Source organism: Ursus americanus, chromosome 13 (genome assembly GCF_024610735.1).
Source record: "Ursus americanus isolate L20-20 chromosome 13, mUrsAme1.1.p, whole genome shotgun sequence".
Lineage (NCBI taxonomy): Eukaryota > Metazoa > Chordata > Mammalia > Carnivora > Ursidae > Ursus > Ursus americanus.
Window position 1 is genome coordinate 12757313 of NC_142139.1, and position 24208 is coordinate 12781520.

Here is a 24208-nt window from a genome sequence, read left to right on the forward strand (position 1 = left end):
CAAAGAGGACACAAATAAATAGAAAGGTATCATATGTTCACAGATTATAAGAATTAATACTGTTAAAGTGTTCAATACTACTGAAAGCCACCTACAGATTCAATGCAATCCCTATCAAGATTTCAATGGCATTTTTTTACAGACATAGAAAAAAAAAATCTCTGAAATGTATTGGGAACGAAGCCCCTAAATAGCCAAAGAAATCCTGAGAAAGAACATAGCAGTAGGTATCACACTTCCTGATTTCAAGCTATTCTATAAAGCTATGGTTATCCAAACAGTATGGTACTGGCATAAAAACAAAGAGAGCAACAGAATAGAATAGAGAGCCCAGAAATAAACCTAAGCATATCCAGTCAACTAATATTTGACAAGGGAGCCAAGAATACTCAATGGAGAAAAGATAGTCTCTTCAAAAAATGATGCTGGGATAATTGAATATTCACATGTAAAAGAATGAAAGTGGATCTATTTCTTATACTATTCACAAAAATTAACCCATTTAAGACTTAAATGTCGGGCGCCTGGGTGGCATAGCGGTTAAGCGTCTGCCTTCGGCTCAGGGCGTGATCCCGGCGTTATGGGATCGAGCCCCATATCAGGCTCTTCCGCTGTGAGCCTGCTTCTTCCTCTTCCACTCCCCCTGCTTGTGTTCCCTCTCTCGCTGGCTGTCTCTGTCTCTGTCGAATAAATAAATAAAATCTTTAAAAAAAAAAAGACTTAAATGTAAGGTCTGAAACCATGAAACTCATGGAAGAAAACATAAGAAAAAAGTTGCTTGACATGGGTCATGGTACTGATTTTTTGGATATGACACCTAAAGCACAGGCAACAAAATCAAAAATTAACTAGTGGGACTACATCAAACTAAAAAGCTTCTGCACAGCAAAAGAAACCATCAAAAAGGGAAAAGACAATCTACAGAATGGGAAAGAACATCTGCAAACTATATAAGGAGTTACAATTCAAAACATATAAAGAACTCATACAACTCAATAGAAAATAAAAACAAACAGCAAACAAAAATAATTTAAAATGGGCAAAGGGTCTGAATAGACATTTTTCCAAAGAAGATATATGTAAGGCTAATGCGTACATGAAAAGATGCCAACATCTCTAGTCATTAGGGAAATACAAATCAAAGCCACAAAGAGATATCACCTTATGCCTGTTAGAATGGCCATCATCAAAAGAATAAGCAATAGGAAATGCTGGCATAGATGTTGAAAAAAGGAACCCTGTGTACTGATGGTGGGATTGTAAGTTTGTACAATCACTATGGAAAACAGTATGAAGAATCCCCCCAAAATTAAAAAACAGAACTACCGTATGGTCTAGCAACTTCGCTTTTGGGAACAGATGAAACACTAACTCAGAAAGGTATCTCCACCCCTATGTCCCTGGCAGCATTATTTACAATAGCCAAGGCGTGGAAGCAACCTAAGTGTGTACTGATGGATGAATGGATAAAGAAGCTATGATACACACAAACACACTGGAATATTATTCAGCCATGAAAAGGGGGAAATCGTAGTATTTGTGACAACATGGATGGATGTTGAAGGCACTAAGCTAAGTGAAATAAGTCAGACAAAGACAAATGCTGTATGATCTCACTTATATGTGGAATCTAAAAAGAAAAACAAACTCATAGGGAAAAAAAAAAAAAAAAGATCAGACTTGTAGTTACCAGAGTACCAGAGTCAGGCAGTGAGGGGAGTGGGAACTGGAGAAAGGTGGTCAAGAAGTACAAACTTCCAGTTACAAAACAAACAAGTGTTAAGCATGTAATGTACATCACAATGACTAGAGCTGACACTGCTGGATGATATATAAACAAATAAGAGAGTAAATCCTCAGTTTCTCATCTCAAGAAATTTATTTCCCATTCATTCTTTTCCTCTTTCTTTTCTTTTTATTGTATCTATAAGAGGTGGATGTTAGCTGAACCTACTGTGGTAATCATTTCACAATATATGTAATCAAGCCATCATGCTGTCCGCCTCAAACTTACACAGTAATGTATGCCAGTTATTTCTCCATAAAACTGGGGGGGTGGAGACAGACATCTATGAAGAACACTACGAAGTTGAAAGAGTTCCTGCCTGATGAACATTACTCTCCACTGATCATGGGATGGTTAACTAGGGAGATTAAGGAGAGTGGGGATGAAGCAGAAAGCCTCAAAAGAGGGAGGAAAGACTGAAATCAGTGAAGTGAACTGAAGATCATGAATAAGAATAGCCAGTGGTATGGGGGCGTCACTGAGACTGGGGACGAGGTGCTTGTGTGACCTGAAAAGCTCCCATTATGTGTTTTTTTTTCTCTAGTGTGCTGAACAATCCATATGTGGAATGTAGAAACTGAAAGAATTGAATGAAAAATTGATGTGAAGTCTCAGATTTGTAGAACACTGAAAGCAAAAAGATGATTTGGGAAATCTGAAGGTGATAGTGGGAGAGGAGTTCAAATTGTTGACCATAGAATCTTGCCCACCAGAGGAAGTGATCAGATGGACATGGACAGATGCTAGAAAAAAATGAGATAATTAAGATCCTAGAGGTATAGATAAGGTTAATGAGCTACTGGAAGGAAGTTATAAATGAGAAATGGTGTTCCTCCAAAATAATAATATATCAACAATAGCAACAATAAATACCTAGCGTTTACTAAGCAATTACTGCATGTCAAGCAGTTCTTTAAATGTTTTGTTTTATTGTACTTAATTATCACAACAATCCTGTGAGGTAGTTACTATTTTATACCCTTTTTTTTTTCTTTTAGATGAGTAAATTAAAGTACTGAGAGTTTAAATGACTTGCTAAAATCAAAGAACCAGTAGGTGGCAGAACCCACTTTTTTAAAAAATAAAAATTTGGTATTTTTGTTTATTGTTTTATACATTTTTATTTAAATTCCAGTTACTTCACATACAGTATATTATTAGTTTCAGAGGTAGAATTTAGTGATTCATCACTTACATACAACACCCAGGGCTCATTCCTTCAAGTGCCCATCATCATCCCCCATGCACCTCCCCTCCAGCAACCTTCAGTTTGTTTCCTATAGTTAAGAGTCTCTGTGGTTTGTCTTAACCACAGCGCAGGCCAAAGTCAAAGGCCTAAAAGATATAGTTTATTTACAAAGGAAGATTCACAGGAAGCAGAAGCAAGAGAGTTGGTAGAGTGAGTGAAGACTAGGCCAAGTTCAGGGAGAGGAATACAGGTAAATGGGGATAAAGTTAAAACAGATAAGAATCAATCATTAAGGAGGCCCACAATTTGAATGGTGTAAGGAATTACCAGAATGAATGGCGCTGAAAAAATAACTAACCCTAGATTTTCCCCACTTTACAAATGAAACAATTGGTGCCAACTCAAAGCACAGACTATATATTACAGGCAGTCCAGAGAAAAAAGTTGAAAAGACGCTATGTCAGCCCCAAGGAACTTAACAATCTAGATACAAACAATTATTTTTTTAAAGCATAATACAAGCCAGAGTAAGATAATGTTGGAAAGACCTAACAGTAGTGCTCTGGAGCTCATATTGTTCTAAGATTGGATTTGCCTAGAGAGATCTGAAGAGGTAGATGTAACAGGCTGCGTATATAGGATTGAGATAGGTAGAAAAGTGCAGAGAGAAGAAACTGCATAAACAAAGCCCTGGAGGGCAGCAAGACCAAGGACCAGTGAGCAAGGCAAGCTGCCTGGTGCCCAAGGGACAGAACGAGGATATGAGTGAAGACTGAAAAGGTGTAACTGAGACCATGTCATCACTAAGGATGACATCCTGAATTTTATTTTAATTCAGAAGGCAATGAGGAACTATTTGTGGGTTCAAACTGGGAAATTATAGAATAGAAGGTTCGGGCCCAGAGCATCATTAAAATAGCTTTCTAATCAAGATTTTTTAAACTTATTTTCCAGAAAGAGATGTGCTATGTAATGGAGTACAATCTTGACAGTGGTGGGACTCATATATTTTTCATGATAATAAAAATGAAACTTCCAGAGTTTGATCACTACCCCATAAAAATAAACCGTTTTCCTTATTTTCCCCCAAATAATTACCATATGCTTGTCCTCTGACACACAACCTTTTAAATGCCATGAAATAAAGTAAAAATGAATATGCAAGGCAGTCTTTTAAATGGAGAAGTTATAAGGTAATATGCATCTGAGACGTACATGTGGAAATGGAGAAGAATTTTGATTTGGTTAAAAAATAATAGTAATAATAATTATAATAAACATATGACTGAAGGGGAATTAGGAACCAACTGCACGTGTCTATATGGGCCAGACCTCTTTTTTTTTTTTTTTTTTTTTTTTTTTTTTTTTTTTTTTTTTTTTAGCAATTTTCTGTGCATCTACACACATGTCAGCAGTACAGAAGCCCTCAAAAGGCATGGCCAAAGGGCACTTACCAAGTTGTTCTTTGTGCTAGGGATAGCTCTAAGGCTTGGACATCAAAATATATTTATGGACTTAACAGGACTTGTTTGTTTTTAAAATGTATTCAAAAGGACCACTACAGAAAAGCCAATGGCTTTGGCAAATGGAATCTTTTCTATGAGAATAAACAATGGGTCTGGCCAGTTTTCCTCAAACTGTATTTCAGTGGTACCTACATCAAAACAACTGGGATGATTTTCTAAAATGCAGGTACCAAGGCATCTTCCAGACCTAGCAAATCAGAATCACTGAGTGTAAGGTCTGGTGATCTGAGTTCTTATCAACTTCCTAGGGGATCTGTTACATATGTTCAGGCTTTTGAATCTTTGCTCACCTGGAAGGACACCCAAACAAAACTGCTTGGCTGAAGGACAGAAGTGGAAGGCAGACTTTTTTTTCACTGTAAATTCTTATGTGCCTTTTGAATTCTGCATTTTTCCACAAACAATACAAGAATGAGCATCATATATTTATGTTTTCGCACCCAGAACCAGGCAGAATTTCTGGCAGTAGGATAAGAAAAATGTTTGTGGATTTGGTCATAAATGGCATAGTTTATAATAAATACTAGAAGTAACACACTTTTTTACACCCCTATTTCCTCTCCCCTCCCCTTGACCTCAAAAGAAACAGGTTACTGCCCTGTCAACTGCTTTTGCACCAGGACCCATGTTTTGCTCCTTACTCTTCTTGGTAGTGATTCATGCATCTCCAATACCTGGAACTTACTAGATTCACATGGTTGAGGCTAGAAAGTGAGATAAAGCTGCCCACATCTTTTTCTTAGCCACACTTTTACAAATGATAATCTGTTTCCTCTCCCATAAATACCAGTGTATATGATATTTGGCACTTAGCTTTTGCTTTTTACAGAAAAATAATCATAGTATGTTGTTATATATGTGTCTATCAGGCTAGAAAGAACGTTTTCAACTGTTAGATAAAATTTATACCTTTGGCAGAGTTTCCAATGATTTGAGTTTTAAGCGTAATTAGTCCTTTTGGTAACAACTAATTACTTATAGTATGCATGTAGCAAAAACTGTCGTAGAAGTGCAGTTGTAACTTCTTTGACATTTTCTCATTGGATTCTATATGTATAACAAAGATAATTTATTTCGATACATTTATCCTTTTTTAAAAGGCAAACAAGCAAACAAATCCTTAGTTGTAAAGCACTCTTAAAATTATAAAGGCATCCTCTCTAGGGAAAGACTAGTATCTATTTTCCCTGAACTGGTAACCCTTTCAAGCTTCCTTGTTTCTTTCTAATCCAGCAGAAACTGTTGCAAAGAAATAAAGTGACATTAAGTTGCCATAGGTCAGAACAGGAGTAAGAAAGAAATAAGGTCTGGAAAGCAAACTAATTATTTTACCAAAACACTGTCATCATATGTCTGTTCTCACTAGTCCTGTTGTTTGTTGTGCATACCGTCCTAACTAAAAATTAATAAAGAAAACCTGGAGAGGTTACATGTTCAGCAAGAAATATACAATATTCCATGTGTAGAGAGAATATTGTGATTCACACAGACACACACACACACACACACACACTCACACACAATTTAAAAAGAAATTATTTTATATCCTGACCAATTATATTCCCTTCACGGCCTTGTATTTCTTAGAAAAACAAAGCAAATCCCAGGCTTGAGTCCAAAGTCTGAAAATGTCTTGAGGTAACACATACTACAAAACCATCACTGTGAAACAGTCCTTTTGCTTATGGTGCACTTTGCATTATGTTAAAGTAGATATACAAAAAAAGAGTTGAAAACCTGGGGAAGGTTCTATGGATGGCAGCTAAGTAGCTTTTCTTTTACAGGATTAAGTTCAACACTTTATAAGTATTACCTTAATTCTTGCCAATCAGGTTAACTTTCAGCAAAAGCAATGTCATTACCTAGCTCATAACTCATTCTGGATTGCCTCTGTCTTCTAGCAGACAGAGTAGCATTTTTTACTTTCTGTATTCACACGGGTAAAACAGTGACACTCTGCTCTTTAAATGTCACAGAGTAAAATGTTTTCTGGGTTGAAAAGTAAATTCAAAGGGAGTTCAAATGTATTAGTATCACAAAGTCACACTGTGTCTCCACATTTCCCATTTTATGCCCAATGCAGATGCTATTCAAGTGAAATATAGACACATAGATGTATTGATAAATCTCTCATAAATAAAGCAAGAAACATAAACTAGTGGCTAAGTGGATTAATATATATATATATATATATATATATATATATATACTACATTGTATTAAAATTTTTTCACTTAATAAGCAACTTGAAGTATTTTGTTGTTGTCGAGCTACATCGAAAAATGTGGCATATAAAACAAATGATGTAAGAGTGCCTCTAACAGACATTACAAAAGAACTTTCAAATGTAACATGATTGTCTTAAGTCTCTCAAGGGTGACTTTTTGATAAATTTTGGAGGAGAAAAGGAAGGGAAACAAAAGTCATAGAATTGGAGCTACTATAAAAATAACCAGAAGGTTACATTTTAGAAGTCTAATTTTTCAGAAATACCCAATATGGTACAAGTCTTGTTTATCAATTCCATGACTGCATCAGTCCACTGGTAGCTATTTAAAGTCACCCTCAAAGTATTTTATTTGTGAAAGTTCTAAAATTTAATATATGTTCAGTCAGAGTGAATAGAAATACAATTAAATGTTCTTGATCACAGTTGAAGCTTTTCATATAAAAGCCAACAGGTCTTATTCTATAGAATAAAGGATATCACTGTTTCCTCTTATTCATAGTTGTAATTAGATTTTTTGTGATTCATTGTATCAAATCTTAATATAACCATTCTCTCATCTCTGCCACTTTACCTCAGTAAATTTCCTTGAATATTTCTTTCAGTCTCTAATGAATGAACCTATTATATTCATTATTATGATGATTATAATAAGTGTTATTACTATTCATTCACCCGACATTATATATTTTAGGAAAGTACTATTATCACATGAATTATTTTTATGATCTTTTTTATAGCAGCATAAATGCGACAACGGTTTCTTTGCCATTGAAAATCTCATGCAGAATTATTTCCGTTTGTCAACACTTCACCAACAAAAAATACTTGCATTCACTTGAAGCAATAGCTTCTAAAAAGCCCATTCTACATTCCAGACCAATTTAATCAAACCTAAGAATTTAAATTTATTTTATTATGAAGAAAATGCTGTGATTTTGTTTTCAATGCATGAATTCAATCTAGGTCAGCTGCTTGCTTCCCTAGGAAGAGTTGATTTTATCTAGCTAAACACTGAAAACTTGTCTTAAAGGAGGTGTCTGATATTGGAAATAATAGACCTAATGACTATGGAAATGTGTTTGAGAGTGTTATTGATGGAAAATAGTTAATATTTATTTTAGCAAAAATTCAGACCCTAGTCTTGTGTCATTATGGCCTCTAATAAATACAAATCAGAGGATACTCAGTTAATGCTAATGATGGTGATCCACTGATTATTTATATTCTTCAACTTGAAGTACTACATTATAAGCCAACTAAAGTAGATTGACATTATAAAATTCCAATCTCCTGAGATCCTGCTGCCACAAATTAGGAATAGGTCACTGATACCATGAAGCCATTACGTGTGAGCATCTAAGATGTTACTGAGCATCAAACTAATTGCACCAACACAGATATATGACAGTTGGACATGTTTTTTGTTGTGAAATATATTAAAATCTCAGAAAAAAAGTCTTTAAGTCTTACTAATAACACATCCTCTAATATGCATTAATATAATGAGAGTACCTGGGATATGTCCGCAATTCAGAAACACAGCATGAATTGAAACCCTGTGCAAAGACTACTGAAGAAAAACTAGCATTACTATGATTGCACTGCCCCCTAGGGCTAAAATAACTTGTGTTTACACTGAAGTCCATTTGCCTTTTTCAGATCAGCATTTTCATGACGCATTTGTCCAACTATGGGAATGACCGCCTGGGACTATATACATTTGTTAATCTGGCCAACTTCGTGCAGAGCTGGACCAACTTGCGACTTCAGACTCTGCCTCCAGCACAGCTGGCTCACAAGTATTTTGAGCTCTTTCCTGATCAAAAAGACCCTCTCTGGCAGGTAATATTGCTTCAATAATTGGTATAATTAATTAACCCCCTAAACATATCTTGGAGTTCTATGAGGTAATCCCAATCTGAAAAGTGAAGGCATCTGGGGGAAAAAAATAATACGTTATGGAATGTTAGTAGATTTGAGAAACTACTTCTTCCTGAATTGCAGTCTTATATTATTGCTTCATAGTGGGCCAAATTCTCTGTTCCCATGCCCCTTCAGAATTATGAAATTCTGAAAGCTCAACAAGGAGTCCCATGGATATAATATTTTCAATCAGGAGTGAGGGATCAATTTGCAGATTGCAATTGGCTAAAAAGAGTAGAAGAGTGGTAAACAGGTTGTGTACTAGGCAGGTTCCAGGCCATCTGGCTCCAGAGGCTGTGCTCTTAATCACTGTTCTAAATGAGAGTTACTGAGCTACTAGAGAGTTACTAACAGAGCTGATGGTACAATAATAACACTCATCAAAAGTGGAACTGAGTAAATTTCACAGACTAAAGTCGCAGTAAGCTCTGAACTATATAGTCAATTCATTCAGCTTTGAACGTGAGCTAATTACCACCTGACCACGAACAGGTAACTCCAAGAACAGACATAACTACACATTTTAGAATGTGAACATCGGTGCTTGGGGAATTATCACTACATATTACTTTGCAGTTGCTATAACACACATCGTTTTTTCTTTACCACTACAAAATATCACCAAACGTTAGCCGCTGGAAAGACATTCAATATTCCTGTTGATTTAACACCTTATTTTTTTTAATTTTTTAAAAAGATTTTATTTATTTGAGAGAGAGAGAGCATGAGTGAGGGGAGGAGCAGAGAGAAGGGAGAAGCAGACTCCCCGCTGAACAGGGAACCCGACATGAGGCTCCATCCCAGGACCCCAAGATGATGACCTGAGTTGAAGGCAGGTGCTTAACTGACTGAGCCACCCAGGTGGCCCAACACCTTATTTTTAAACTGAAATCATTATTTCAGATGACAGGTTTGAAACAACTCGTTTTTTCCAGAACAGCAGCCAAGAAGAATACCCTCACTTTAGTCTTAACAAATCTGTTTCTTATTGTAAGTAAGCAGAGAGTTTAACTATACACATCTATAGTATTAATTGAATAGAAATAGCGTACTGTCCTGATTCCTATAGCTGAAATAGTATTAACGGATACTTCAATTCTTCACATAATGTGCATTTTGCAGTTGCAATTAAGGATGTTCTAGATCCATCTTGCATAGTGGTTTTGGTTCATGTACTATACACCAAGAGCAGATCCCTAAGGTAGTAATTCACCTTCATTTTACCCTTTTGCTGAAATTTAGTGCTTTTTAGCATCATAATCTGTAAGTTATAGTTTTACATATACATTTACTGACCTCTGAAGGCAACTGAAAGGAATCCGCTATCTCTTTAAAGAGTATTATTATGGCCAGATGTGTACCTCTTTGAAGCACAGCAAGATAGCTTGAAGTTATTGAGAATAAAAATCTTACAACTTATATTTCAGTTACTTATTGAATGCTGCCCGTGTACCTTCTTTTAGGTTAGCAGGAAGCACAGTCTCTGCCCAGCACTATATTGGAGCTCACTATTTTAAGACAGATACACACACAATTAAGATGTAGAACTGCCAAAAGCAGAAAAAATAGTAAATCTTCAGTGCTATGAGGTTGTTAGCCATAGTGGAAATAACTCCCCCCCGCCCAGCCTCTCAGTAGATACTCAACTTTAGGGTGGAAAGGAGTTACTTGGAAGCTTCCCTGATGCCACTTCAAAGCTTTCATTTAAAAGAAGCCACATGGCTTTGCTTCCTGGAATATCTTTTTAAGGACAGAAGTTGAAAAACTGAGGGTGCCTGGGTGGCTCAGTCGGTTGAGTATCTGACTCTTGATTCTAGCTCAGGTCATGATGTCAGGGTCATGAGATCGAGCCCCACGTTGGGCTCCACGCTCAGCAGAGAGTCTGCTTGAGATTCTCTCTCTCCCTCTCCCTCTGCCCCTCCCCCTACTTTCTCTTTCTCTCTCTCTAACATAAATAAATAAATCTTTTTTTAAAAAGTTGAAAAACTCTAGCACACAATGGACACTTCCACACACAAAAAAATACATCTCTATATTCTTCTCCCATTTAGAATCCTTGTGATGACAAACGCCACAGAGACATTTGGTCAAAAGAAAAAACCTGTGATCGCTTACCAAAATTCTTGGTAATAGGACCCCAGAAAACTGGTGAGAACTTTTTGTTATGATTAACCAAACAACGTAAAACTCCCAATGACTGGACAGTGAGTTCTGGTCACAATGAGTTTTCAAAATTCCTATAAATACTGATGAATGAATAACACATTTTGTTCTCTGATATAATCTTTGTTTAGCTTGATAATGTACTTAAATGCTTGTCAAGGAATTTTTTAAAGTGAAAAAGATGAAAATAAGTGTCATATGGTTTGAATATGTAGCAGTCAATTTGGTAGCAAATGTTAGTTTTTTTACCAAAGACCTGAATTGAAAGGTGTTGTTGTGAACATTTCTAAAATCAAACTGAATCATACCTTGAGAAAGTGACTGACAGGATTTCATCCAAAGTCGAGGTAGACACATATAAGTAGCCATAACTCTTTATAATCAATCCCTTCCAGAAAAACAGCCTCTGCTTGCCATCTTCCTGATATAGTTTATTTCTAAACTATTTTTTGCAGAGATGACTATTTTCTAAAAATCTAAAGGATGTTTGACAAGCAGAATTCCAGACATAAACAAAACTTTGTGCTAACAAAGGTATTTACTCACACCCAGGAGAAATCTTTTGCACCTTTTCTTAAATTGGCATGCAATTTTTTCCCCATAAACTTCTTGTTTCTTTAAGAATCAGTATTAAAATGAAGCCCAGTGGAAACTTTATGGATGCCAGACATCCATGCTGTATATCCTGCATGATAAATTATTTGGGGCTCTTGGATCCTGGCTTCATAGAAAACAGCCATTTCAGCCATATGCCTTTCTAAGGGGAATACCTTCTATCTCCTCATTTGTCCAAAAATAACTGGGGGAGATTTTATGTAATGTACACAGAGACTTGAGCCTTTTCATTTTCTCTTGGTCCCATTTGTCAATATCAATTTGAAAACAATAATAAATACGATAAAAACTTTTCACATCCTTATTTATTTCATTTGTTCTTACCTATTTAAAGTTAAGAGACAATTAGAAAAACATTTAAACTAAAGTCTCTTCAGACTCCCACTATCATTACTGATCACATCTCTCTGAAGCTTGGCATATCAAATTCACTTCAGAAAGGCCCGCAGAAAGTGTGTCCTTTTGTTTCGTGCTAGATGTGCAAACGTTTTAAAATCAGGGTTAGATGGCAGAACCACTGCTTGCCATCTTAAACTCTGTTGGGTTTCCAAATGTTTAGTTACAATAGTATATGACATTTACCTTGGGAAGAAAATTTTTTATTTCCTTTTTATAGAAACTAAAATTTTTCCCAGTTCTGTAGTGGTAAAATTTACATGCAATAAAATTCACCAATTTTCGTGCAAATTTTGATGAATTTTGACAATTGTATACAGTTGTATAACTACCACAACATTGACACTCCTGTCTCAAAAACAAGAAACTCACTTCTGTCTCCCTAAAAATTTTCCCCATCCACGTTCCTTTGCATTCAATGCCCCTCCCCATCCTCAGTCACAGGAAACTACTTTCTGCTACTATAGTTTTGCCTTCTCTAGACTTTCATATAAATGGAAGCATAAAATGTGCAATCTTTTGTGTTTGACTTCTTTCACTTAAGATAATGCTTTTGAGATTCATCGCTATTACTATGTATAGCAATATTTTATGAATTTGGTTTTTTAAATGGAGAAACATCTTCTGATCAGTTTCATAAAAATTAAATAGCTTCATTTTAACTTTAGTTTTTATCAAAGGTATTTTTCTGAATAATTTTGCACAGATCAATAGTCTTCCGCATATTCAAATATTTTTAGTGTTGAAACTGACAAAAAAAAACAAGTTTTATGGATGGTTATTTGAATGTGTGTGTCTATGATTAGGTGGTTGTTTTATACACATACACACATTATGCACATTCAAATACACACATAGACACACACACACAGGACAATTTATTCAGACCCAAGAATATGTGAAGATAAAGAAAGAGTTCAGAAACCACAATCTAACAATTTTTGACCACTGATAAATTATACTATGCCTTTTACTGACTATGTGAACAATTAAATATCTATTTTTTCAGTTTGTCTTATTGATGCTGGTCATGCTATTAAAATCAAACAACATGATTTAATACAATTCTTAAAAATAAAATTCAGAAAAGTATGTTTACAGTTGATCTAAGAAACAAATTTGTTTTCTTTTTATACATTATAATGGTCATACTTCCTATCCTCACAAAGATTTTATTCAATTTTTTTAATGCATTACTGCATTTTCTCTCATAAAAATTGTTATTTAAAAAATACTTGGGGCGCCTGGGTGGCTCAGTCCATTAAACATCTGACTCTTGATTTTGGCTCAGGTCATGATCTCAGAGCTGTGAGACAGAGCCCATGTTGGGCTCAGTACTAGGCTTAAGATTCTCTCTTTCCCTCTCCCTCTGTCTCTCCCTGCCACATGTACTCTCTCTCTCTCTCTCAAGTAAATAAATAAATAAATAAATATAAAAATTAAATAAATACCTTATTAATATTGATATATGAAGCTATTTAGGTATTTCATATAGGTTATCTTACTTGACCCTCCTGAAACCCTGATAGATAAGTATTTTTCCCCCTCTACACAAATAAGAAAACTGAGCCTCAGGTTAGATATTTTGGTTCACATTCACACAATTGATAAGTGTTGGAAATAAAATCCTGATCCTAGAATTTACCTGACTCTAAAAACCATGGCCAAGAAAGCTTTATTCTACTCTGGATTTCAAATATGTAACATTTTCCCCCCAATAAGTTTTAGATTTTGTTCCACATTTCTTTTAAGTCATGATTCTCAGAGTTCACTGAATCAGAAAGTCTGGGATAGGGCTCAGTTCCCTGTTTTACCAAGCCCTCCGGGTTAATCTGAGGCATGCTAAAGTGTGAGAACCACTGTTTTAGGTCAAGCTGGTGAAGAACATTTTTATTTTGTATACCACAGATTACTATGTTTCATTCCCTATAGTTATCCATGTTTATAGATAAAATGTTCATTGTTTGGCGAAGATATTAATCTAGGAACACAGCCTCTTTCAATTCATTGTTTGGGACGATTTTGCTATTGACAGAGTTATTCTAACAACTTTTCTGTTGTTGATATGTTAGATTTAAATACAATATTAAATAAAGCTTGTCAGAGAGAGAAGAATTTTCAAAATTTAATACAAATGGCAACATGACATTATTACTAAGCAAAATTAGAACAGTGATTTCTCCAAGTGAGAAAAATATTATAAGGCTGTGTCTGAAGACTATTGCTAGCTATTGACCTGGAATATAATTAACAGGTCCCGCTCCATCAGATTATGTAATAATGTAAATCACACTGGAGCAGAGAAGTGGAAACTAGAATCTTAGGAATACTGAATACATAGACCAGAAATATTTTTATATTATGATTTTTATAAACACAGTTACAGTTATAAGCACCTGATTAAATTTTAGGCAAACTGAACTCAGATTGCCTTACTTTTTCTTGTGCAATCTAAGCTAAACCCGTTAGCTCATGATTTAGGCTCTAGTATACTAATTTTACAATTTATAACACTGCTTATTTTGAAAAAAAAAATCACACCTTTGATTCCCAATAGTCACAAATCTACATGGGCACCTGTGATATGCCATTCTCTTTCTAAAACTGCAGATTTTATAAGTTATGTCACTAAGAAAGGACACAATTTTTTTTCAAAAAAATTGTTTTTGACATTACTTTTTGTAAGTATATTCAAACTTAACAAACTTGTTGAAAGTTTAAACTTCATCTCAAATTTAATAAGCTTTCTTGGGCTTCAGGAAGAACTTTATAGGAGAACCCAAGTACTGGTTTTGGTGATGTAATATCTTACATGAAACAATGATATCTTTCATTTATATAATGCTTTATTAATGTCAAAATATCTTCAGGCACAATGTGTCATTTCATCCGCAGAAAGCCTATGAAATAAGCAAGGCGAGTGATTTTCTACTGTAAAGCCAAGACAAAGAGAAGCTAAAAGGCAGAGTCACAAACCAAATCAGTGATTGAGATGCAGTCTAACAGTCCCCTCTAGGGGCCTCTTCTCCCCATGTCATACTTATCTCCAGTTTTTTAGAATTTGCTTCTTTTAAAATGCTGGTTATCTATTCAGTTTAATTCAAGGAGTACTAATATGTATCTATTTGGATCATTACAATACTTAGTTTATTAATGACTTTGAAAAGCTAATAGTAGGAAACTTTGTTTTCATTTCATTAATTTCTAAACCTCTATTGTCTTTTCAGGAACCACTGCTTTGTATTTGTTCCTGGTTATGCATCCTTCCATCTTTAGTAACTCCCCCAGCCCAAAAACCTTTGAGGAGGTACAGTTCTTTAATAGAAATAACTACCACAGGGGGATTGATTGGTAAGATGGGTTATTAGTATAAATCTAAAAGTATATGTACTGTGTACAGTATAAAATCAGTGTTAATATTTGTAAACATATAAGTCTATAGCCATAAATAAAAGTTATTCTCTGTAAAAGAAAAAGTTATTCTCTGTGCCTTGGAAATGGATTGAATAAAAGGAAGCAGCACAGAAATTATTCATAAGAAACTTTTCTCAGTTTGTTAAGGGATTTGTCACCTCAAGAGGCCCACATGTAATTTCAATTTGCATTAATTATCTTTGATGGTAATTACAGATATAAAGTCAGAGAAATACCATAATACCCAGGAATTGTGCTCCTCTCTACACTTAAGAAAATACTTTCATCGCTTTCTCTTCTTCTGTATTTTGCATTACAGCGATGCTACAGTCCATGTACACAATTTTCTATTTTGCTTTGGCATAAAAGGTAAATAAATAGAACTAGAAATGTGTATATATTTCATAGGTTATGAAAATTATTAAAAAAGCTATCAACAATATACAAAATTTGATTTTTGGTCTTTGAATTGAAATTGGAACTACTATCAACCATCTGAGGAAAATAGTTAAGTTAAAAGTAAAAGTTAAAATGTCAAACATACACAAAATATAGTAATATAGTAGGAATAGACGTTGCACATGAACATGTTAATAAGAAAATAGAAGTCTTGCTGTTAAGGTATAAATTCTAGGCAGAGAGTGATATAAAAGAGTGGAATTATTATAATAATTCTAGAGCATGAACATAAACATTTTGCATGTATTTTAGCATAAAGAGTTGTAATATATTAATTTCTTTTGTCAGATTGCATGATCTCAATTTTATAAGTATCAACGAGAGTTGCTTGTGTGTGGTCCAAAAGGAAAGGAAAGAAATGAGTATAATTTGAGCAGCTACTAGGATTTACATATATCTAATTGTAATATCCTTCACTGCCAATCCTTCAGTACAGGACTTGATATGGATTAATTGTGTGGTGTTAAATAACAACTGTGAGAATCAAGAAAGCATCAACTACTTCAGGCGCTATTTGACCAATGACTCAAATATATATGCCTGTATATAGTAGAATAAAACTACATTAACATCAGGACTAAAGGGAGTGATGAAAAACTGCTTTAAAAGTGGAGAGGAATGTAATACTTGGACAAGAACTGGACCCTGCTTTTTCCATGAGCCTCTGGGGCCAGGCCAAATCAACATTATAGGTCCAAGATCCAGAACTGCATGAAGAAGTTTTTAAGGCCTAAACTGTTCCAGGTATAGAGAGGACTGCTGGGAAAGTGGGACCATTTTTAGAAACTGAAAGTTATCAGAATTCAGTACTTTTTGCCCTTCTTTTGTGGCTTTCAGAGCCTTTCTCAGAATAAGCATGGCTAAGACAAGCTTAGATCAAATAAGATAACACTAGACCCTTGGGATAACCTTAGCATCCCTGGAACCAAGGTGAGCATCTAACTTAAGAAATACCTTAAAATTTGGCACTTTCTATAAATAGATTATACATAAGAACAGATAGCAGATCAAACTTTCCAGAAATTTTTATATATCTGTTTCCCCCTAAAAGGATGCCAGAATGACATATTACCAAGGCAATTTCCAAAAAACATAAAAGGATTTCTTTACTGTCCTGAGTTTCAAGACATCACTTTGTTGTGCCAGCCAAACTTTGCAATATGTTAACAACTGGAATCCTACCAGAAGCTTTATCGTGTGAGATGACTAAAAGAAAAAAACACACTGCATCAAGAAGTCATCACATAAATGTTAATGACTCTCTTGTTCAATAATTATTGAACTACAGTGTTTTGGTGGCCCAAAGTTTTGGTGGCTTATGAATTGAAGAGGGTAGCAAGGGTATTGGGTACTGAGGAGGGCACATGCTGTGATGAGCTCTGGGTGTTATACTTAACTAATGAATCACTGAAAACTATATCAAAAACTAATTATGGCTACAGTGGCTAACTGAACATAATTTTTAAAAAGGAAATAAAAAAGATAAAATATTTTTAAAATATTGAGGAGGGTGGGAGTGGAGGATGAAGAAGCCATTATGATCAAATGTAAGAAATCCTAGAAGTTAAATTTGCATGTGTGCTCTAAAAAGGCTCTTTTTCTTTTAAAAGTTTTCCCTTAGGGCATCAGAAATATATATTATCACATGCTGAATTCGTTTGTATTTGACAGCTTTTGTACAGATGGGAAATTATACAAAATCTATTATGTTCTACATTTCTGCGCTTAAGGCCAGTACTCCTGTGTTCACTCTGCTGGTGATTTACATCTTCACCCACTTAAGGATATTGGGAAATTTGATAGGATTTTACATTTGGAAATATGTACATACTTTTTAAAATTTTATAAATATTCTAAACAATATAAGTGGCTCTAAATGGAAAAAAAAGTTAAGCAAATAGTTGATGTTTACACCAGTCCTGCCCTTTAACATTTTATAGTTGAATGCAACCACAGCACAACACATTAGTGGGAAGGACATTATTTTACTTGTGATAAAGTAAAAAAAAAATTTTGTCTGAGTCCTTTTTAAATGTCTTTAAACTGAACATATCATCTGTTTTGATCAAATTTTCCTTCTGTTTGAGCACTCACTTTTTTTCTGCAAAATATTTCTGTTTTTAGATATATTTTATATAATTAGGTTGATTATTGTTCTAATTCAATCATTCTATGTCTACATTTTTGCTATTTCCCATACCTTTTTTCCTGATAGTAAGCAAAACAAAAAGAAAATGTATTTAGAGAAGCATTCTCAAAGTACATTATTAGTGTCCTGTATACTTTTCCCTTGCTAACTATATGGAACATATACCTTATAGAAAAAGGCTTTTGTTTAGGAAACAAATGAATTTGTGGGATACCTTTGACATCTATAGTCACCAGAGTATGAGTATCAACAAGTCTTATTTTGAGAAATATTCCTTTTCTAGGTATATGGATTTCTTCCCAGTCCCATCTAATGTCACCACTGACTTTCTGTTTGAAAAGAGTGCCAATTACTTCCACTCAGAGGAAGCTCCTAAAAGAGCAGCTTCTCTGGTCCCCAAAGCCAAGATCATCACGATCCTCATCGACCCCTCAGATCGAGCATATTCCTGGTATCAGGTAAGAAAAATGCAGACAGAATCTAACAGGTAAGAAGAGAAGTATGAAGAAAGGAGGATGGTTTGCAGCAATAGCAACCACCTCAGGTCTCAATAAAAGAGATTTGCTCATTTTATATCTGCATAAAAGTGGATAGAGTTTTCTTTGTTTCTGGAGAAACTTTCTCCTTAAGTTTTTATTAATTTTACATTAATTTAATAAAGTATATTAATGAAGTGAAAATATAACAAGATAGTATGTACTTGTATGTATATCTGTGCTTCTACACATCTACATTTTGAAAAAAAAAATAGACTGAAAAACAGACTAAGGGTCCCTTTCCCTTGGAAACTATAAAGTTGAAATAAATGTGGAATGCTGCATTCAAAAATCCCTTACCTGTTATTAGGCTAGTATAGCTTCTAAAAAGAGGTCTACACCAAGACACATAATAATTAAGACGGCAAAAAGTAGTGATAGAGAATTTTTGAAGCAGCAAGAGAAAAGAAAACAGTTACATACAAGGGAAACACCATAAATCTATCAGCTGATTTTTCAGCAGAAACCTTGCAGGTGAGAAGGGAGTTGTACAATACATCCAAAGTACTGAAAGGAAAAAACCTACAACCAAGAATACTCTACCCAGAAAGTCTGTCATTCAGAAAAGGAGAGAGTTTCCCAGACAAATAGAAGTTAAAGGAGTTCATCATCATTAAATCAGCCTTAGAAGAAACATTAAGGAGAATTCTTTGAGTGGAAAGAAAAGGCCATAACGAAGAGTAAGAAAATTATGAAAGAAAAAAATTTCACAGGTAAATGCAAACATATAATTAAGGTAGTAGGTTAATCACTTATAAAACCAGTACAGAAGTTAAATCACAAAAGCAGTAACATCAATTATACATACAAAAATCAGTCAAGGGCTTCACAAAATAAAAGAATGTAGAGTGTGATATCATATACATAAAACATGATGGGAGGAGTAAAAATTTAGTGTTTTTAAAATGGGCTCAGGGGCGCCTGGGTGGCACAGCGGTTAAGCGCCTGCCTTCGGCTCAGGGCGTGATCCCAGCGTTCTGGGATCGAGCCCCACATCAGGCTCCTCCACTATGAGCCTGCTTCTTCCTCTCCCACTCCCCCTGCTTGTATTCCCTCTCTCGCTGGCTATCTCTGTTAAATAAATAAATAAAATCTTTAAAATAAATAAATAAATAAATAAATAAATAAATAAATAAATAAAATGGGCTCAAACTTAAGCAACCATCAACCTAATATAGACTGCTATATGCCTAAGATGTTATATTATGAACCTAATGGTAACCACAAATCAAAAACCTGTAACAGATACACAAAAAAATAAAGAGAAAGGAACCCAAGCATAACAAGAAAGAAAGTCATCAAACCACAAAGGAAGACAGCAAGAGAAAAAAGGAACAGAGAAGAACTACAAAAACAATCTCAAAACAAGTAACAAAATGGCAATAAGTACATACCTAGCAATAATTACTTTAAATGTAAATGGACTAAATGCTCCAATCAAAAGACATTGGGAGACTGAATGGAGAAAAAAGCAAGACCTATCTATATGCTGCCTGCAAGAGACTCACTTCAGACCTAAAGACACATACAGAATGAAAGTGAATGGATGGAAAAGCATTTAACATGCAAAAAGAAAGCTGGGGTAGCAATGCATCTTATATCAGACAAAATAAACTTTAAAACAAAGACTCTAACAAGAGACAAAGAAGGATACCACATAATGACAAAGGTAATAACTTTAGGTTAGGTTATAACATCAAAATCAAAAACTCCTTATCTGAATCTTTGCACCTCGGTTGGAAATAAGGCTGCTTCCCTATATTAAAGTGAATGAGCATAGCTCTGATCTTCCAGAGAAGTGTAGTATGTTCCATTCCCACTGACAGGATTCCAAAAAGATAATTCATGACAATCTAGGATATTAGAGAATAAAGTTTCTCAGTACTGGGTCCTTTTGTTATTTAACAAAAGTAGTTTTTCCAGATTCAAAAAGGAAGAACAGATTGTCAGGAAAGGTTTTGTTCCGGGGACAGAGTGGGAAAAGGTCATAATAAAGCAGATGGGATCTTAGATAGGCATGTTGATAAAAATCTGCATAATAGGAAGTGAGACATCCCGGAAAGCTGAAATCCAAAACTCCACACTATGCATTGATGCCAAACTCCTACAGCCATCTTTTAAATCATAGTATACAGCAAATTGCAAATTGACTGATTAGATTTTGTAACTTTTACCTTTTCCACCAGGTATCTAGAGAAAAGAGAAGTAAGCCTTAATTAACTCAAAGAGAAAAGAAAATTGGAACTTGGCAACTGCTTAGCCCCTGAAAAATTGAGAATTTACCGTAAAGGGAGATTTCAAGGCTGTAAGCTAACAAAATGTCCTAAATATTACAAATAAATCACTCCATAGTGGCAAAATGCAGGCTTTAACAAAGTCTAGTAGTGGTTGTAGTATAGTAATTTGAATCTCAATTGCAACAAATTTGTTGAATAACAGACCTACCACTAAGCCTGAATATTTATTGGTCAATTTAGGGAAAAGGTGATTTCCTCAAACCCATGGGCCTCAGCCTGAGCCATTATGAAACACTTTCCTATTTGGATTGCTGCTTTCTGCATTTCTATACAATAAATGATTCTGATTCATCACAAAGGAAGGTTACCATTAGGTAAAATAATCTTGGCTTTTAGATGCTAGGTGGTATGTGATAAAAGCTGTGGATTTCAGATAATGTACATGTCAGAGTTTTCAGTAGTTTCTCCATTTAAAATAGCCAGTAGGGCTTTTCTAATCTAAAACTGCATTACTAGATGGAGCAAAACTATGTGCCAGAACTAGCAGAGTGCTTGTGTATTATGGATATTTAATGGACATAACAAATGGTTTGCTTATGGGCTGCAAAGGGGGCATTAATGCAACTTTCAAAAGTTTACTTTCAGAATAAATACGTACACTAAGGAAAAAACTCAGTAAAGTTGGTTAAGGAGGCCTATCAATAAGAATTCAGCCTCTCCCAAATAAGTTCTCAAAAGAGCTACCTTTCATCGGTGTCATAACTTTAAATCCTGATGCTCCAAGCAAACATTTTCATCCTTTATTAATTGCAAAACAAATAACTCTCCAGCAGTGAGTCACTCCTTCCTTTAGCTTCGAGACTTGTCACAGAGATTGGTTTTTAATTATTCATGCCTATGGTTCAAGTTAGTTTAATTATCCACCTTTTCATCATAGCATCAGCGATCGCATGAAGACCCCGCAGCTCTGAAGTTTAGCTTCTACGAAGTGATCTCAGCTGGGCCCCGTGCACCATCCGAGCTTAGAGCCTTGCAGAAGAGATGTTTGGTCCCAGGGTGGTATGCCAGCCACATCGAGAGATGGCTTGTTTATTTCCCTCCCTTTCAGGTATTAAGCAATAAGAATTTACATCATGTTACAATCTCATTAAGTTGATGACTTTGCCTTCAGGTTAGAGGAAATTTTTATTCATTAAAACATTAGTAGCTTTTACTCTGTAGTTGTAAATAAGACTGTGGCAAGGAATACTAGTTAGGCAGAGGTAGACAAACTGCTTAATTTTCTTTCTAGAAGTATTTCAGAATAATCCCCCCTGATGTATTTTCTAGTGCATGCCCACCCTGATTGTAAAGAGCTTCAAAAGCTTCATATCCCTGATTCTTATTCTACCCGTAAAGCTTGAGAACCTCTTAACCAAATAAGGCAAATATTGTTTTGCTTAATTAAGTGTCATTATTTCCCTTTGAATCACCTTGCTGAATTTTTCATGAGCCCTGTGTTTTTCTTGCCTTCCTTGCTTCTCTCTTTTGCCAGGCACCAACCTAGATTACAAATTCAGCCCCTATATTGGATTGCATAAAGCAGTCCAGTCACATCAGACGTGGTGCATGCCTGTGTGTCTAGAACTATGCTGTCCAACATGATAGCTGCTGCTGCAACTGGCTATTTAAATTTGTATTAAAATTCATGGAATTAAGAAGTCAGTTTCTCAATCATATTAGCCACATCTTGAATCCTCAACAGCTACCTGTTAGACACCACAACTGTATAACATGCCCACAAAACATTCTAGTGAACAATGCCAGTCTAGACTAAACAGAAATATTGGAGAAGAGGAATGAGCAAAAAGGAAGAACAGATTGTGGTCGCTTTGTGGTTCTCCGTCATGGTCTCCTGGCATTTTATCTTTCTGAGCCACCTGCCTCCTTCCCTGGAGTAACAAGCAAATTCTTCCCCTCAGTCGGTTGAGGAACTTCTGTCCACATTCAGGTTCTCTGGGAGTCTTGCCTTTTCCTCTAAATGGATTATCTAACTATTTCTTAAAACTTTACAGTGCTACTTCTTTGAACGGACTCATGGAGAATGACACGTCCTCTGCCTCATTACACGTGGTCTTATTCCAACTTTTTTTCTCTTCTACAGTGCTCCTCCCCAGCTTGAATGATGGAATCATTGTTCGTTTGGCTTCCATTTGTGATTTTGTAGTCACATTTCTTAAGTTCTTTTGGTTCCCTCAAATGGCTTTTTTGTCTTCATAGTATTTTCAGGACTTCTCAGATTACAAAAACATGAGTGCATTTAATTAGTGTGATTTATTTCTTTTTCCAGGTCATTAATGAGAATGGCCTGGTTAAGTCTAACAACAATGTGTACAAATCCCCTCAGTGGAATGTCTCTCATTGAATAAATTCAACAGTGCAGGAATTTTTTTTTTTTATTATACAGTTACACATCTTTTTTCAATGCACATTGTCTTTTTCTTCCCCTATGGTAATTTAGTTGCTAATTATCGATGGGCAACAGCTAAGGATGGATCCTGCTACAGTGATGGACGAAGTACAGAAATTTCTAGGAGTCTCTCCTCATTATAATTACTCTGAAGCTTTAACGTAAGTTTATATTCTAATTAACTTATTGAAATTTCAGGAGAGAATTGGTTTTTAAAAAATTGTAGTTTGGCGATGCAGCTATTATGTTAGCTGTTCCTTACATACTGATTATTTTCTGATTAGTTTGACACTAACTACTTGGAAACAAACTTTTCAACAGTGTGGCAAATAAATGTCCTAAATCCTATGTTGACTTCCAACTATGAAAGATTTCCCCTAGAAGAAAAGTAGAGAAGCGAAATAACTATAAATCTTAAAACCAACAATTAACCACAAAAGAGGCTACTTAAGTCAGTAAGTGCTGAGCCTGTTTAACAGACAATAGTGGGAACTCAGCAGAAGCATAAAGAAGTGATTAACTAGATGATTTATGAACTCTCTCCTCTGTCTTTTGTGCAATTTTCAAAAACAATGTCATGTAGCAAGAAATCACCCAATAGGTGACTGAATTGGCAGAGAGAGATGTGCTCTTAAACACACTTCCATTTTTGCGTCTATGTTTTTACCCACTGTATATCTGACCCTGTCACCTCTTCTTCAGGGGCCAAAGCAATTACAGCTCTGGTTTGGTTTTCTTTTGCTGTTTTCTTTCCAATTTCTTAGGTAACTGACTCCATCTGGGCCAGGACTAGGATAAGGCAAGAGAAGTGTTAGGATTTAAGGAGGCACTCGCTCTCAGGTCCATGCAAATGCCTGAGAGTGAGTGCCTCCTGAAATTTTGCACCCCACGTACCTCTCTTACCTTACCTTAATCCTGACTTTGGACTCCATTTAGCATTTTAAATAAGACTTCCATCTTACTTTGTCCACTATTTTGGCTGGCAATCAAATTTCTGAGGGTTGTGTTTGTTCGTATTTCATGTGCCCAGACCACCTGGAAGATACTGAGTTGGATGGGCCATAGACCTGACCCCCACTCTAACACTTTCTTTTTTAATTTTAGGGACATAGACTGAGCCTTAAAGAAACTGAAAA

General features: G+C 35.3%; 1 protein-coding gene and 1 long non-coding RNA gene across 8 annotated transcripts in view; one reads left to right on the plus strand and one right to left on the minus strand.

Moving 5' to 3' along the window:
* Positions 1–24208, minus strand: part of LOC123793334 (uncharacterized) — a 500602-nt gene that overhangs the window by 436488 nt on the left and 39906 nt on the right. The window lies entirely within an intron of this gene.
* Positions 1–24208, plus strand: part of LOC123793328 (bifunctional heparan sulfate N-deacetylase/N-sulfotransferase 3) — a 174774-nt gene that overhangs the window by 135978 nt on the left and 14588 nt on the right. For 3 of the 4 annotated variants that reach the window (XM_045799081.2, XM_045799080.2, XM_045799082.2), the window contains 6 exons: positions 8391–8573; positions 10706–10802; positions 15056–15179; positions 18134–18308; positions 21561–21731; positions 23124–23233. In XM_045799081.2, the coding sequence (XP_045655037.2) occupies positions 8391–8573; positions 10706–10802; positions 15056–15179; positions 18134–18308; positions 21561–21731; positions 23124–23233 (860 nt within the window). The remainder of the gene's footprint in view (positions 1–8390; positions 8574–10705; positions 10803–15055; positions 15180–18133; positions 18309–21560; positions 21732–23123; positions 23234–24208) is intronic. The other variant, XM_045799083.2, reaches the window with a different exon arrangement.